General features: G+C 66.7%; 2 protein-coding genes across 7 annotated transcripts in view; one reads left to right on the top strand and one right to left on the bottom strand.

Annotated features, from left to right (window-relative positions):
* The window catches only part of ARHGEF11 (Rho guanine nucleotide exchange factor 11), a 30,922-nt gene extending 22,903 nt beyond the window's left edge, over nucleotides 1–8,019 (top strand). For 2 of the 6 annotated variants that reach the window (XM_044422602.1, XM_044422601.1), the window contains exons 29-41: nucleotides 4–121; nucleotides 239–417; nucleotides 504–579; nucleotides 1,215–1,382; nucleotides 1,712–1,799; nucleotides 2,068–2,175; nucleotides 2,721–2,812; nucleotides 2,976–3,188; nucleotides 3,767–4,117; nucleotides 4,732–4,818; nucleotides 5,430–5,713; nucleotides 6,352–6,535; nucleotides 6,650–8,019. In XM_044422602.1, the coding sequence (XP_044278537.1) occupies nucleotides 4–121; nucleotides 239–417; nucleotides 504–579; nucleotides 1,215–1,382; nucleotides 1,712–1,799; nucleotides 2,068–2,175; nucleotides 2,721–2,812; nucleotides 2,976–3,188; nucleotides 3,767–4,117; nucleotides 4,732–4,818; nucleotides 5,430–5,713; nucleotides 6,352–6,535; nucleotides 6,650–6,699 (1,998 nt within the window). In that variant the 3' untranslated portion in view covers nucleotides 6,700–8,019. Of the gene's footprint in view, nucleotides 1–3; nucleotides 122–238; nucleotides 418–503; nucleotides 580–1,214; nucleotides 1,383–1,711; nucleotides 1,800–2,067; nucleotides 2,176–2,720; nucleotides 2,813–2,975; nucleotides 3,189–3,766; nucleotides 4,118–4,731; nucleotides 4,819–5,429; nucleotides 5,714–6,351; nucleotides 6,536–6,649 lie in introns of those variants that run through there. The other 4 variants (XM_044422603.1, XM_044422606.1, XM_044422605.1 and 1 more) reach the window with 4 other exon arrangements.
* A 488-nt stretch (nucleotides 8,020–8,507) lies between these two features.
* LRRC71 (leucine rich repeat containing 71) lies at nucleotides 8,508–13,385 on the bottom strand. Its single transcript, XM_044422609.1, has 13 exons — nucleotides 13,376–13,385; nucleotides 12,432–12,507; nucleotides 11,941–12,015; nucleotides 11,768–11,836; nucleotides 11,356–11,515; nucleotides 10,786–10,869; nucleotides 10,446–10,535; nucleotides 10,132–10,242; nucleotides 9,942–10,047; nucleotides 9,766–9,854; nucleotides 9,234–9,342; nucleotides 8,992–9,107; nucleotides 8,508–8,643 (listed from the first exon to the last, which is right to left on the bottom strand). Exons 2-13 carry the CDS (start codon nucleotides 12,485–12,487, stop codon nucleotides 8,515–8,517), a joined length of 1,194 nt encoding a protein of 397 aa, XP_044278544.1. The 5' UTR covers nucleotides 12,488–12,507; nucleotides 13,376–13,385; the 3' UTR covers nucleotides 8,508–8,514.
* Between the last annotated feature and the right edge of the window lie 165 nt (nucleotides 13,386–13,550).

The following is a 13,550-nucleotide window of genomic DNA, read 5'->3' as shown; positions in this document are numbered from 1 at the left end:
CAGGAGGCCGAGAGCAACCCGCAGTGCCGCCGCCTGCAGCTGAAGGACCTCCTCATCTCGGAGATGCAGCGCCTGACCAAGTACCCGCTGTTGCTGGAGAACGTCATCAAGCACACCCACGGTACGCAGGGGGTTTCGGCGGCCTGTCCCCCACCACCCCACCTGGCACCCATGGCGCTGGCCAGGCCAGCCCAGGCCAGGCTCTGAGCGCCCACCCTCCCTCTGCACCCCCAACCAGGGGAAACACCGGAGCACAAGAAGCTGTGCCAGGCCCGGGACCAGTGCCGGGAGATCCTCAGGCACGTGAACGAGGCCGTGAAGCGGGCGGAGAACCAGCACCGCCTGGAGGCCTACCAGAAGCGCCTGGACACGACCTCGCTGGAGCGGACCAGCAACCCCCTGGCGGCCGAGTTCAAGGTACCGCCGGCCCTGGCCCATCCCGCCTCGCCTGCCTCCTGCCGGCCACCCGGCCCCTGCACTGACCGTTCCTCCTCCCCGCCTAGAACCTGGACCTGCGAGGCCGACGCATGATCCACGAGGGACTGCTGAGCTGGCGGATCAGCAAAGACAAGACTGTGGGTCTGTACCTGGTGGCGGGGGTGCTCCCTCCCCCTTTCTTAGCTGCTTCTGCCCGGCTTTTCTGCTCACGTCGTCATCGGAGCATGATTACCGGAACAACAAAGCAGTTGAGCTCCAGCAAGTGAAGGCTGGAATCATCCCGGAAGGTTAAAACTCACTGAATGTCCTTTAGATTTATTTCCAGCCCTTGGGCTATTGGGTGGTATAAAAACGAAGGTGGTGGTGGTGGTGAAGACGACGACGACGATATGCTGCTGCCCAGCCCCAAAGTCTCTCTGAGCGATTTGCCTGCATTCAGGGAAAACAAGGCAGGCCCTGCCCCTGAGGGGGCTCTCAAAGGACGTGGCACAGCAGGAGGAAGGGGTGCGGGAGGAAGGGGGGGATGCTGCAGAGCCGATCGACGGGCCCCGCCTGCCCTTCACAACCGCTCGCCTCCAGGCTCCTGGAGCGGCCACTGGTGGCTTTAAATTCGGGGAGACTGGAAAGGGTTTGGAGGCGAAAGAGGGGAACCTCGGTGGACTCGGTCTTGAGGGGCAGGAGGCGGCCCATGGCCCTGGGCTTTGGCAGGGCCCGCTCGGAGCCGTCCTGGCAGGCGGGGGCTCCGCACTCAGGCGCCCCCGCCTGCTCCTCTCCAGATCTGCACGTGTTGCTGCTCGAGGATCTCCTGGTGCTGCTCCAGCGGCAGGACGAGAAGCTGGTGCTGAAGTGCCACAGCAAGATGGTGCTGGGCTCCTCGGACATCAAGCAGACCTTCAGCCCCGTCCTCAAGCTCAACGCAGTCCTCATCCGCTCCGTGGCCACAGGTCAGGGTGGCAGGCGGCTGGCCGGCGGGCTCGCCAGCCTCCTGCATCAGGGCCCTTCCCCGGCTCCCCCTGCCCGCCCGTGCCGCGAGCCCAGCAGGTTCGCCCGCGTCCAAGCGGCTTCTGGCCCAGTAGCCAGAGGAGAAGACGTGGTTTCGCCCCCCGTGGGGGCGGCCGGCTGGCGGGCAGGAAAGCGTTTCATGTGCACTCTGTGTTCAAGCGGCCTTTATCGGCTCCTTTCCATACAAGTAAAGCCCCTTTCGTAAGGTCCCAGGAAGGGGCAGGGCTGGCTGGGCGGCGTGTGCCATCCCTCCTGCCTTTCCCCCGTCCAGATAAGCGCGCGCTCTTCATCATCTGCACCTCCGAGCTGGGGCCTCAGATCTACGAGCTGGTCGCTTCCACGTCTTCCGAGAAGAACATGTAAGGGTTCATCTGGCCTTCTGCGGTGGTGGGGAAGGAGCAGGAGATGGAGGGAGGCACCGACGAGCTGAGGAGCAGTGAGCGAGGAGGTGGCACGGAGGAGAGCATTGGGGCTGAGCCGCGGCCGAAGGGCAACGGGTGCCGGGGGCGGGTCTCGAAGGACCTGGGGCCACCCCGGGGACGGCCTGCCAAGAGGAGGAGTGTGGGAGGCCTCGGGGAAAGCGGGCCCCGAACCCGCTGAGCGTGCCTCCCTCGCTCTGCCGCACAGGTGGATGGAGCTTCTGGAAGGAGCGGTGAAGAGCGCTACCCGAAATGCCACGCTGCCCCCAAAGCGCCACTCCCAGGAGCTGCCTCTGTCTCGGCCGGCGCCTGCCAGGTGAGGAAGGCCCCGGGCTCTCCAGTGGGGGGGGGGGGCCCTTGGGGCAGCATCCGGAGGGGGGCCCTTCATCCCAGCTTCCCACCAAGGGCAAGGGACCAAGTGGGGAAGCGGCTGCTTGCTGGGAGCAGTCCCGGCTCGGAACGGGGCGCCTTGGCAGTGTTGATGAACCGTCTCCACCCGTGTTGGCTGGCCAGGCCGAGCCACTGGGTCCACCCACAGCGGAGCGCCTGCGTGCCGGTGGTGGGAAGAGCCCTGCGGCAGGAGCGGGGGCCCTGGCTCAGGCTCCTGGGGAAGGGGCTCGGCCCCCCGTGGGTCCTCCTGCCCACCTGACGCTCGCTCCTGCTGGGCTGGGACGTGGGCGAGGCCAGTCCGTGGGCCTTGTTAACAGCCCCTCCCGCGGGCTCTCCGGCCCCTTCCCGCTGACACGGAGCTCCCCACTGCGTTGCACTGCCTGCCTGATGGGAGGCACGTCCCCCTAGCCAGCTGGTTCTCCCCTCTAATCGTGGACTCCTCCTCGCCCTCCCTCCCCCATTGCTCTTCAGTCTGGAGCTCCAGGAGGCTGACCTGCCCTCAGGCCTGGCCCGGGACAGCTGCGCTCCCAGCCACGATGTGGACGAGGAGGAAGGGGCTTCAGGTAAGCCCTGGCTGCTGACCCAGGGGCTGGCAGGGCACCGTGAGAGGGCCACCCTCTGCCACGCGCGGCCGCCTCTCCCCGGTCTCCCTTGAGTCTCCCGGCTGCCTGTACTGCTTTGTACGGCCCCGACCCTAACGGGCTGCCCGCCCCGTTGTCCCCGCAGACGACACCCCCACTGAAACCTTGGCGGAGGAGAGACACCCGGCGTTGGCGGAAGGGCTGGAGACGGGGGGCTGTGCCGAGGAAGAGCCGCCTCCCGCCGGTCCAGCACGGACACCCCCCCAGCCAGAGACGTCCCCTCCTCGGGCAGAGGGGCTGGAGCCCTGCCCCCTTCCAGACCCCATCCCCTTTCTGGCCGAGTCCGCGCTGGAGGACGGTGAGGGCCGGCTTTGCCCCACTGGGGCTGCGCTCCCCCTGCGGCTCGCCTCCATGTTTCTCGCCCCGGGCTTTCACATGCGGCTGGTGTGCTGGCGCCCCGGCTCCACGAACACGCACGTCGGCCTTTGGGGTGCGGTGGGTGGGGGGGTGCAAAGCTTTCCTGGGAGGGGGTGGTCAGCACGGTGGCTGCGCTCCCCGGTCTGGTCTGGTCTGGTCTGGTCTGGTCTGGTCTGGTCTGGTCTGGTCTGGTCTGTTCTGGTCTGCTTGGCCGGCCTGCTTAGGGCCATGGGGAGTGGGTGGATCAGCTTGGGCCCACCTGACCTGCGGCACCGGCCCCCGTGGCACGCAGGTGACAGATCCCCGGGCTCAGACAGCGGTCTGGGGAGGCTCCCGGAGACCAGCCCCGGCCTGGCCGGCCGCAACACTCCCCCGCTGCTCTTGGGTGTCCCTTGGAGGCAGACGTGGGCTTGGCCCTGAACTCGAGCGGGACGAGGAAGCAGCCAAAACCTCTGGCCTGCCGGCGACCCAGATCAGTGCCTAATGGCCGCTGGATTCCCGTCCTCTTCCTCATTGCAGTGGAAACCCTCCGCCATCTGCTACTGCACAGCTTTCCCCCCTGCCGAGAGCCGGACCCCGAAGAGGACCTGACCCCCACCCCGTCCGTGGTCGGCACCCACCAGCGCTGGGATCCAGCGCCGGCTGGTCCGGGCTCGGGAGGCCAGGAGGAGCCACCCGAGTGCCCAGGGAGCGGCAGTCCCTCGGAGGGCCGGGGGCCTTTGCTGGGCAGCAGGACCGGGCCTGAGGCTGGGGGCCCCCAGAGCGCGGGGCCACTGGAGGGCACGGCGCACATGTTGGCCGCCCCCCCGGCCCCCGAAGGCGGGGCTCCGGAGGCTGAGGAACCAGGGAGCTACCAAGTGGTGCGGAAAGGTAGGGGACGCCCAGCGCCTCTAGGGTGGGGTTGCCCTGATTCGGGGAAGGGGCAGGGAAGCCATTCCTGCGGGACGCCCAGCGCAGGGCAGCGGGGGCACAGGCGGGAAGGAAAGAGCAGCGCCAGCGCGGCTGCCTCCCGCAGCCGGCCCCTGGAGGGTGTCAGGGACTCCTCGGGAGTTGAGGCCTTGCCCCAAGCCCAGTAACAGTTGCTCATGCTGACGGCGAAGCTTGCATCCCCCGACGGCCAGCCGCTTCTGCCCCAGTCCCTCCCAAAAGCCCAAGGGGCCCGGCTGGGAATTGCACCCACGGGAGCCCAGTCTCTTCCTTTCCTTTCCTTTCCTTTCCTTTCCTTTCCTTTCCTTTCCTTTCCTTTCCTTGTTGCGCTGCTTCCTGCATGCACTTCCTGCTCCTCCCCCACCTGCGCTGTCCGGATGGTTTCTGGGTGCTCGGCACTAACAGGCTCTGCAATTTGGAGTTTTGATCGTGGTTCTCTCCCTCTCTCTCTCTCTCTTCCTCTCCCTCTCTCTCCCTCCCTCCTCCCCACTCGTCCCCTTCCCTTTTCCCCTGCTCCCTGTTCTTTCCCTTCCCCTTCCCTGGTGTCTCTTGCGCAGCCAAGGTGGAGGGGACTAACGGTGTTCCTCCCATGCCCGACGGCAGCCAGGCAGGAGCGGACGCTGGAGAGGCAGACAGTGCAGATGGTAAAGGACCACGCAGCCGCTGTTCCCCCACCAGTGGCTAGAAATCAAAGTCGCGGTGGGCGTCAATGCCCAGTGCGGCCCAGCCTGCCCCCAGGGGCCCTGCAGGGAGGGGCCGGCCCCCTTCCTCTGCCTACATTTGCTCAGGGTCGCCTCGTTGATGCCACTGCAGCGGTGGTGGCTTTGCACGTTCGTTAGCAAAACGCTTCGTGGGATGTTCTTTAAATGAACCTATTGGAATTATTACAGCTATTTAGCAAGGCACGCTTTTGGTCTGGTGGAGTTCGCTGTTGGGTTTCATGCCTCCTCGATCATCTTAAAACTTGAGTGCACTCTAGATATAAACTTGCAGCAATAGCATCGTTGGCCTCTGCACGCTTGTCCGCCCAGGTTTTGGTCTTTTTTTGGTCTTGCTCAGCGGTCCAGCAGTGACTCTGAGCCCGACGGGGCGCAAGGTGTGGACAGTGCGCTCCGATGTCTGTCCAGGAAGCTGGGCTTGGCCCCTCTGCAGAAGCAGTTTGGGTTCTCCCCCCCCTTCCCAGTCTTGGATGTCGCATCTCAGAATCGTCTTTCGAAGGAAAACCGCGCCTGCCCTCATCGCCTCTGTCCCGCAGGAAACTACTTCTACGTCAGCCTCCCGGCTGCCTCGGGAGAGGCCTGGACGGACGCCGGGAGAGCCAGCCCCACAGAGCTGGCCAGCCCCGCAAGCCAGCCGAAGAGCTTGCCTCCGCCCGAGCACCCCCTCAGCTCGCAGGGACCACTGAAGGAACGCCTGGCCAGGTGGCCCACCCCCCCTGAAGACCCGGCCCCTCCGGAGGTCCCTGCCCACGTGACTCGGGACATGGACGTGATCTTCCAGACGATCGACCAGCTCACACTCAAGCTGATGCGGCTGAAGGTGAGGGTGGGAGAATGGGGGGCGGGCAAGGCAGTCTTGCTCCCCACCGCCTGCTGCTCTTCCGGAGCATCGGTTGTCTGCTTGAGGCCTCGGATGGGAGAGGAATCGGGGCTTGGGGTCTCTGCCAAGGCCCGTCCCACCCTGCTCCCGTGCCCATTGCGTGCAAGTGGGGAGCCCCAAACCTTTGCGCTTCCCCTTGTACGGTTCAGCTGCTACAGAGGTGGAGCTGCACCGAATTCTGCGTCATGAGGTACCTGTCCCTGCTTGCCGGGAGCAGCGGCTACCAGGCTGGGACAGTCGAGTCTGGTTTAAAGCCAGCACGGGCTGGAGGAGAGCAGGGCCTGGGGATCGGGCACGGGGAGGAGAAGTGGCACGCTGAGCCGCGGGGCATCTGTGGGGCGTTCTCCTGGGGGCGGGTGGGGCATTCATTGGTTCATACGTCCCCCGGCCACGGGGAAAGGGCTCTCTCCAGCTGTCCTCTCTCTTAAAGATGGGGCTTGTTTTCCCGCCTGTACTCATCAAGGGCCCGTCGAACCTGGTTTTCCAGCTAGGAGCCGCTCCAGCTGGGCAGAGCTGCGGGATTTTTCCCCGAGGACCCCCAAGAGCCCCTTCCCAGCCCTTTGCTCCTCCTCTCACAGGATGTTGAAATGGCCCATCAGCAGCTGCTTCAGTCGCTCTACGGAGGGTCGGCCGCGGATGCCATTCCTGTGCGGGAGGTACAGCCAGAGCCGAGGCGGCAGCAGCCCCCCGGAAGCCCTCCGGTGCCCCTCGCCAGCCACGACCCGCCACCCTCTTCGCAGTCCCTGGATGTGGCAGACCCGGGTGAGAAGCGTCCCTCGGCCTCTGGGGCGCCGTGCGTTCCCCCTTCGCTGCTGCCCCCCGACCCTTTACCCCAAGGGTGCTCCTCTGGCTGGAACGTGCTCTCTCTCCCCCCAGCAGGTCAGATGGTCGTCTGCGAAGACATCCCCCAAGAAGTGACCCTTTAGGAAGGGGGTTTCTGCGAAGGAAGGAGAACGTGCCAGCTCCCCGTGGATCGCGGCTCCCCCTTTTCCCGGCCCACCTCGGGTCCCTCGCGCTGCGGCCCCTTTGGGCGGCTGACGGAGCGGAACTTGGCAGAAAGGGATGAAGTGGGCATGGGATCCTCCTGCCCCGGAGAGGAGGAAGCCCGGGAGGACGAGGTGGGACTGGACCCTCGTTGGGGGCAGCACACGCCGCATTGACTCCGTGACCTCCAGAGTCCCCCGAGACAAGGCGGCCAAGGCCCGAACACTGTTTTGTGCATTAAGCATGGAGAGGCTCCCCCTCCGCCCGCACGTCTGCCCCACTTTGGGGGCCAACCTCTCCCAGCGCCTCCCTGGGCCAAACCAGTCTTGTGCATGTGCGCAGATACACGTCCCCGTGGACTCGCTTCCCCGCTCTACGTGAAACCTGGAGTAGATCCTGTTTAACTGCACTTTCTTGCTTGGTTTTCTCTCCCTGCTGAGGAAGATCCCACCAGGAGAGGCCCCGGCTGCTTCCAGACCTTCTTGGATATAAATATGTATGTATGTATGTGCATTGAGTTATTGTAAATATGACAGGTGGTGGTGGTCTTATTTGCCTTCGTACGCAGACTCAGCAAGGAAACCACGGTGGCCACTCCCGCCGCAGCCCCCGACCTCGAGGGGCTTGGGCTGCAGACCCCTGGCTGGGGAAGAGGGAGGCTGGCTGTGATCCAGCAGCAGCGAGAGGCATTGTCCGGCCCCCCATTTTCTCGGGGCAGAATGGCTCATCACCCTCTGTTCCAGCACGTGTGCCGCAACCACTCCAGAACACGGGTGCTCGCTGTGGCGACGCCGCAACGCTGCGGGACCAGGCCCTTGCCCCTTGCGCCTGCCTCCGGAACGGGCCCCTTGCGCTCAGACAATCTGCCTCTGTCCAGTTGCCCCGGGGGCTACCCACAGAGCGCCCCCCGTGGCTGCTGCAGCAGGCGGCCGGCCGCCCGCCCCAGGCGAGATGGCTACACCTCCGGCCACCCGGAAGGGGGGGTTGCTGCAGGCTGCACAGTCCCATCATCCTCACTGGATCCTGGCTGGGGCACGCGGTTCCATGGGCCACACCAGCTGGAGTGGCACGTCTGCCCATCTGCTGCACCAGGTGTATGATGCATATAAGATTATACATAGATATATATAGATATAGATATATATATATATATAAAAAGGATGCCGGGCGCTTTGCTGTTCAATTCGCTAAAAGCCAATTTTATTTTCTTTCTTTCAATGGTAAGGTTTTTTTAAAGAAAAAAGTAAAACATTCTTCAGTCTCCTGCCTGCACGTAGCTTTTTCTCTCGCCGGGGTTTGGTGGCTTTGCCCATGCTGGTGCCCTGCAGGGCTGGCCTGGGTGCAAGGACCGCTTGCAGCCCCTGGTGGGGGCAGTTCTGGCCAGAGGGGACCAGGCGGGCACCAGGCACATGCCGGCCGCCCCTTGGAGCTTTACGGCGGGATGAAACGCCTCCGCCGCTCGAGGCTGGAGCGAGGAGAAGGCCGGCGTGGCGCGACACAGCCGGGGTGCCGCTGGTCCCTGCCCCGTGAGGAGAGGCCGCACGGCCCCCGGATGGCTCCTCTCTCTGCCACCTCAGCAGCGGGCTCCCTTCCACGCCGTGTGTCTTCCGTCTCCACCTACAAGCCGGCCTGGGGAGCAAAACATGAGCAAACGGGAGCCGCGCGCCACCCCAGGTGATCCGGTGATGCCTCAGGTTTCCTGCAGTCAGGAGGCAGGTTGGGGGGGAGGGGAGAGGGAGGGGGGTTCTTGGGGTGCCCTAAAGGGCCGCCGCGAGCTCTTCCTCCGGCGCCCTGGTCGCGGCCCCCGTCTTGGGAAGAGGGTCCCGCAGCATCATCAGCTCCTGGATCCTGGCAAGGGTCTTGCTGTCTGCAGGGCAGCTGTTTTTCTGAAACGGCCAGAATGGAGGGGAGGCAGCCCTGAAACCGAAGGCAGGGAATGTGCGGCTTATCGCTCACGCAGCCCTGGGTTGTGCGGCCAACGGGGCAGGGGCTGGGGGGCTGCCCCGCCTCGTGCGAGGCGCCGGCTGGGGCGGAGAAGCAGAGCTGGCAGGAGCTCCACGCGCTCAGCTCTGCTGGAGTCGCAGAGTCCCGGGCTCCTCTTCTGCTCGGGGCCCCCTCCCTCCTTGGCACTTTTCGGTGTGGGGGTCCCTGCTGTGGGGCTGGGCCACACTGTACCACACAGCTAGAATCGGCGCAGCCTCCTGCCCCACCCTCCCCGTCCCTTCCGAGCTCACCCCCAGGGACAGCCGCAGAAGCCCCACTGGCCCCCTGCCTCCGGAAGTCACCCGGCTGGCCTGCTGCTCCACGGTCGCCAGGAAGGCCTTCAGGCCGGTCTCTGTGATCCGGTTTCCTGCGCGCACAGGAGGAGGGGTCCAAGGCCGCGGCTTCCGTCTCGAGGGAGCCCAGCCACTGGGCCGAGGCGATCCCTCCCAGCTCGAGAGCCCGAGGCCCGGGGGGGGGGGCAGCCCACACATACGCATGAGGTTGAGATAAATGAGAACGCGGTTGCCTGGGAGAAAGACCTTCCCGTCGCGGTACTCCGCCGGTTCTAGGAGTGGGTTCACCATCTCGGTCGGCTCCGTCACCTGCCCAAGGAGACAGCGAGGCTGCCGGGGTGCCTTCAGGTGCCGCACCAGAAGGGGGGCGGGAAGGGAGCCTGGCCGTGCTGCTTTCAGACGGGGGGAGGGGGCTTCGCGAGGCAGGCATGCGAGGAGGAGTCCGGATCCTTCAAAGCTATCTATTTGGTGCTGCCCACCCAAAGCCCTTCGGCTGTGGGGGGGGGGGGGCTGGGCGTTCAGCCAGCGAGTTCATACCAGCTGGTATGCTGCTCTTTGCGTGAAGAAAACTGGCAGCTGCTCGCGCGGTGGTAGAGGGGCAAGAGCTGAATGGGTGGGAGCCCCAGGGCCGGAGTGGCCGCTTCCTCTAGACAGGGCCTTGGGCAGTGGCCTGGCCTGACGGCAGCCCCCCAGCACAGAGCCCGGGCCTCCTGCTCCGGCGGCTGGCCTCACCTCGACCTCCAGCACCTGCGTCCGCTTGTCTTTGTTGCCAGACTTGGTCCCTTTGCCACGAACTGCCTTCTGGTCGGCAGCCGGAACCGCTGCGAGAGAGAGTGCGGACGAGGGTCAGGCGGGGTGGGCGTCCTTGGGCCGGCCGCTCGGCTGCAGGGGGAGGGGTGTGCAGGGACCTTTCTTGGCTTGCTTGGCATCGTCCTTCTTGGCCTGGGCCGCGGCCGCTGCCTGCACCACTGCTGCGCCGCTCACCTGGCCCTTCTCCTCCTTCTTTGCGGGCTCCTGAAAGACAGAGTCCCCTGTCCTGGGCACTGGCGGGGCCTGGCCGCCGTGGGAGCCCCGGCCATGGGAGCCCCGGGGCCTCACCTTCTTCTTGTTCGTGGCCTTGGTGGTCTTGGCTGCCTGCAGCTTGTCTATGGCCGTGTTGCTGAGGTGGCTGGTGGGGCGCTCGCTCTTGGTCTCCGAGTGCCTCTGAGGCTGGGGAAAGAGGGGACGGCTGACCCTGCAGCCCCTGGCCCAAGCGGCGGCTGAGCCGGCTGGGGGGGGCTCCATGGGCAACGGCTTCGTGCAAGGTTGGAAGAGCAAAGCAGGAAGCGTGTGCTGGGGGAGCCCTGGGCAGGGTGGGCCAGGCCTTGTCTCCCCGGCTGCCCTCCCGACGCTCGGCCCGTCCCTCCCCTTACCAAGCGGCAGCGCTCCTGGCACTCCTTCTCCAGCAGCAGCCGCCGCCTCTCGACGACCTCAGTGTGGGTGAGGGCAAACGGGCCGAGGACCTGCAGGCAAGGGGGGACACGCTCAGCTCCCGCCTGCTGCCCTCCGCACCCGGGCCACCCGGCAGCCCGTGTGCCATCTGGGAAGCGCTGCTGGAGCCCACAGCCCTTCACACCCGATACCTGCCGGCAGCAAGGCCTTCTCCTGCCCCACAGAGGGAGGAGGTTCTGTGGGAAGGGCTGCAGGACGCCCCCGGAGCCCCCCAGAGCCCTTGGGTTTCCATGGGGAGCGGGGTCCTTCCTCCGGACCAACCTCCGCCAGCCTTGTGGCTCCCTCGTCCCCGATCTGGTTGTGTGCCAGCGACAAGGAGAGCAAGGAGCGGTTGAGCCGCAGGCCCTGCAGGGGAAGAGTCCCGCGATCAGGCCGTGGGGAAGCGATGGCCGGGCGGCCGCAGGCATCCGTGCCCCGCTGCGAGGGCCTCTGGCGTCCTCGGCCACCCCCTCGCTGGCGCTCGCGCACTCTGGCCCTGGGGAGGAAGCCGCGCCTGCGTGCCAAGAGCAGCGCGGGAGTGCAGGCTCTCCTGGCCCCACACAAGGCGCTGCCAGACCCCGGCGGGGGAGCGGCACAGGGACTCGTCGCCTGGCTGGGAGAACGCTCTTGCTCGACGCCCCTTTCGGCAGGGACCTGACCGCTTCCACTCCCAGAAAGGAAGGCCCATGGAGCCCCCGGGATCCCCGTGGAGGCCAGGGTGGGGAACCGCAGAGGCTGTGTGTGCCCAGCAGGTGCCCCGCCAGGCCAGCAGGGCTGATGGAGCCGCCATCCGGCCGCTGGGGGGCTCCTTCCGAAGGGGCAGTGGGGCTGCTCTGCTCCCACGAGCCTCACGTTGGCGATATGGGTGGCTCCCACGTCAGTGATGTGGTTGTAGCTGAGGTTGATGGAGACCAGGTTCTTGTTGGAGCCGCGGAGGGAGGAGAGCGCCTGGCCCATCAGCAGAACTGCCTCGTCGTCGATGTTGTTGTTCCGCAGGGAGAGGTGGGCCAAGCTGGGGGCAGAGAGCGGGGGGGGGGTCCTTGTCTGTTCCTCGGAGGGAGGCTCCAGGCAGCTGGGGGACCCCAAGGACCCGTGCGCGGACCGCCTCTGGCCCCTGCCCCGGTCCCTGCTGCTGACACGCATTCAAGCCACGGCAAAGGGATCCAGCCCCAGGGGGCAGGCAGAGTGGCTGCTTCGGGGGCAACGGACCCGCAGTGCCCCCACCCGGGTCTTCCATGCACCCCAGCCCCGCTTGGCTCCTCACTTGGTCTCCTCAGAAATCAGCTTGTAGAACGAGCGCATGGGCAGCGGGTTGCCTTCCAAGGCCAGCGTCCTGCAGTGGATGGGAAGTCTGTGAAGGGGACGTGGAAGGCCCCCAGGCCCCCCCAGCAACCCAGGACCGCTCCCAGGCCGGCCACGGGGGAGAGCTGCACTCACTTGAGTGTGGCACAGCTTGGCAAGATAGAGAGCAGCGACAGGAAGGTCTCGTCCGTCAAGCCGACCTTCCAGAGGCTGCAAGGAGAGCAGAAGGGGAGAGGCACACGGCACCTGCCCTGCGCAGCCGCGCATGAAGCAACCCAAAGCCACACGGCGGGTGGGACCCGGAGGACACGACGCGGAGGGAGGGAGGGAGGGAGGGAGGCATCCACGTTCGAGGGTCCATCTGGCGGGGAGCTCCCAGGCGCAAGCGAGAAGGGGCAGGACAGACGCTGGACGCTCGCGACCCTGGCCCACAGGGCAGAGGCAGCCGACAGGGCCGGAGCGCATGTGGCCCAGCCTTTGGAAGGCAGCGGGGCGGCAACGGAGGACGGCTGGTCTGAGCACAGCCACGTAGCCCCTGCGGGGGGAGAACCCGGACCGCTTCTGCACAGGTGCTGCCGGCCTCTCAGCAGTCCCCCAGACGCCACCTGGCCTCCCCCCTCACTCACTGAATTGCCTGCAGGTGGGCCAGGGCAGGCAGGCATTTGGCGAAGACGGCCAGCATCTTCTCTTCGATCTTCCAGCCTGCTGGGCACAAAAGAGGCGTCAGCGGCGGTCGCTTTGGCCCGGACCCGAGCTCGTCCCCGCACGGAGACGGGCGTGCGGCCTCACTCACTCCGGATGAAGATCTCCCGCGTGCTCCTGGGGTCCTCGTGCTCCTGCTCCACCTGGATGGCGGGGCGGAAGTAGTTGTACTTCCACTGGGTCTGCAGCAGGATGCTCTGCCCCTCCCGCTCGGCCTGGGGGTCGGGCTCCTCTGCGGACACAGGCGGCACTGGCTAGTAATGCCCTGCCCAGAAGCCACCGTCGGTCCCCGAAGAGCAGGAGGACCTGCAGGCCCTGGCCGGGGTCTCGGGGCCGTGGGCCCTGGCAGGACTTCCCCACGATCACAACGTCGTTGGGGCAGCCACATCGATGACGATGATGATGATGCTGAAGAGGGAGGGAAACTCTCCAAGAGACACGAACGAGCAATGGGGGTGCAGGACGCGCTTCCCCCGCTTCACGGAGCAGAGGCCGGCGGGCTCCCGCGCCTGCGCCCGCGCCCGCCTCGGGCTGCTCCGTCGCTCGGTCCGCGCAGCGGGGCACCGGGCCGTGTCCCGCGCAGGGAGCATCGCGGAGACCGGGGCAGGGCGCCCCGCCGGGACACCCGCCCCCCTGCGCCCCGGCCGCTCACCCACGACGGTGACCGCGTGCGGGTGCGGCCGCATCACGACCTTCGGGATCTCCTGGAAGCCGGCGCGGGCGCAGAGCTCCGCGAAATCCTGCTCCAGGACGCCCGTGCACTGGTACTCCTCTGCGGGGCGGGACGCAAGGGGTGAGGCGCCGGGCTCGCCGCCGCCCCCGGCCCGGCCCGGCCCCCCGCGCCGCGCCACGAGCCCCGCGGGCCCACCGTCGCCGTGCTCGGCCTTCCGGGCGGCGTTCCTGGCCTCCTCCTCCAGGGCCGCCGCCGTCTTCTCCTTGGCGCCCCGCTCGCCCTTCTTCCCCATGGCGGGGCCGGGGAGGCGCGGCGCCCTCGCGGACGCGAGCCGGGCTCTTCGGCGGAGCGGCGCCGGGCGGAGCGCCCT

Source organism: Varanus komodoensis, unplaced genomic scaffold (genome assembly GCF_004798865.1).
Source record: "Varanus komodoensis strain SLA01 unplaced genomic scaffold, ASM479886v1 scaffold132, whole genome shotgun sequence".
NCBI lineage: Eukaryota > Metazoa > Chordata > Lepidosauria > Squamata > Varanidae > Varanus > Varanus komodoensis.
Note: the sequence above shows the minus strand (reverse complement) of the source record. Positions and strands in the feature narration are given on the sequence as shown.

Bases quoted from the DNA above. Each gene is read 5' to 3' on its own strand.
- LRRC71 (XM_044422609.1), bottom strand. From the start codon at position 12,487: ATGCTGGCCGTCTTCGCCAAATGCCTGCCTGCCCTGGCCCACCTGCAG. The intron at 11,837-11,940 runs GTGAGTGCAGCT...CATCCACTGCAG, and splicing joins CCAAGCTGTGCCACACTCAA to GACGCTGGCCTTGGAAGGCA. The intron at 10,243-10,445 runs GTAAGGGGAGGG...CTCTTTCCCCAG, and splicing joins GCCAGGAGCGCTGCCGCTTG to CCTCAGAGGCACTCGGAGAC.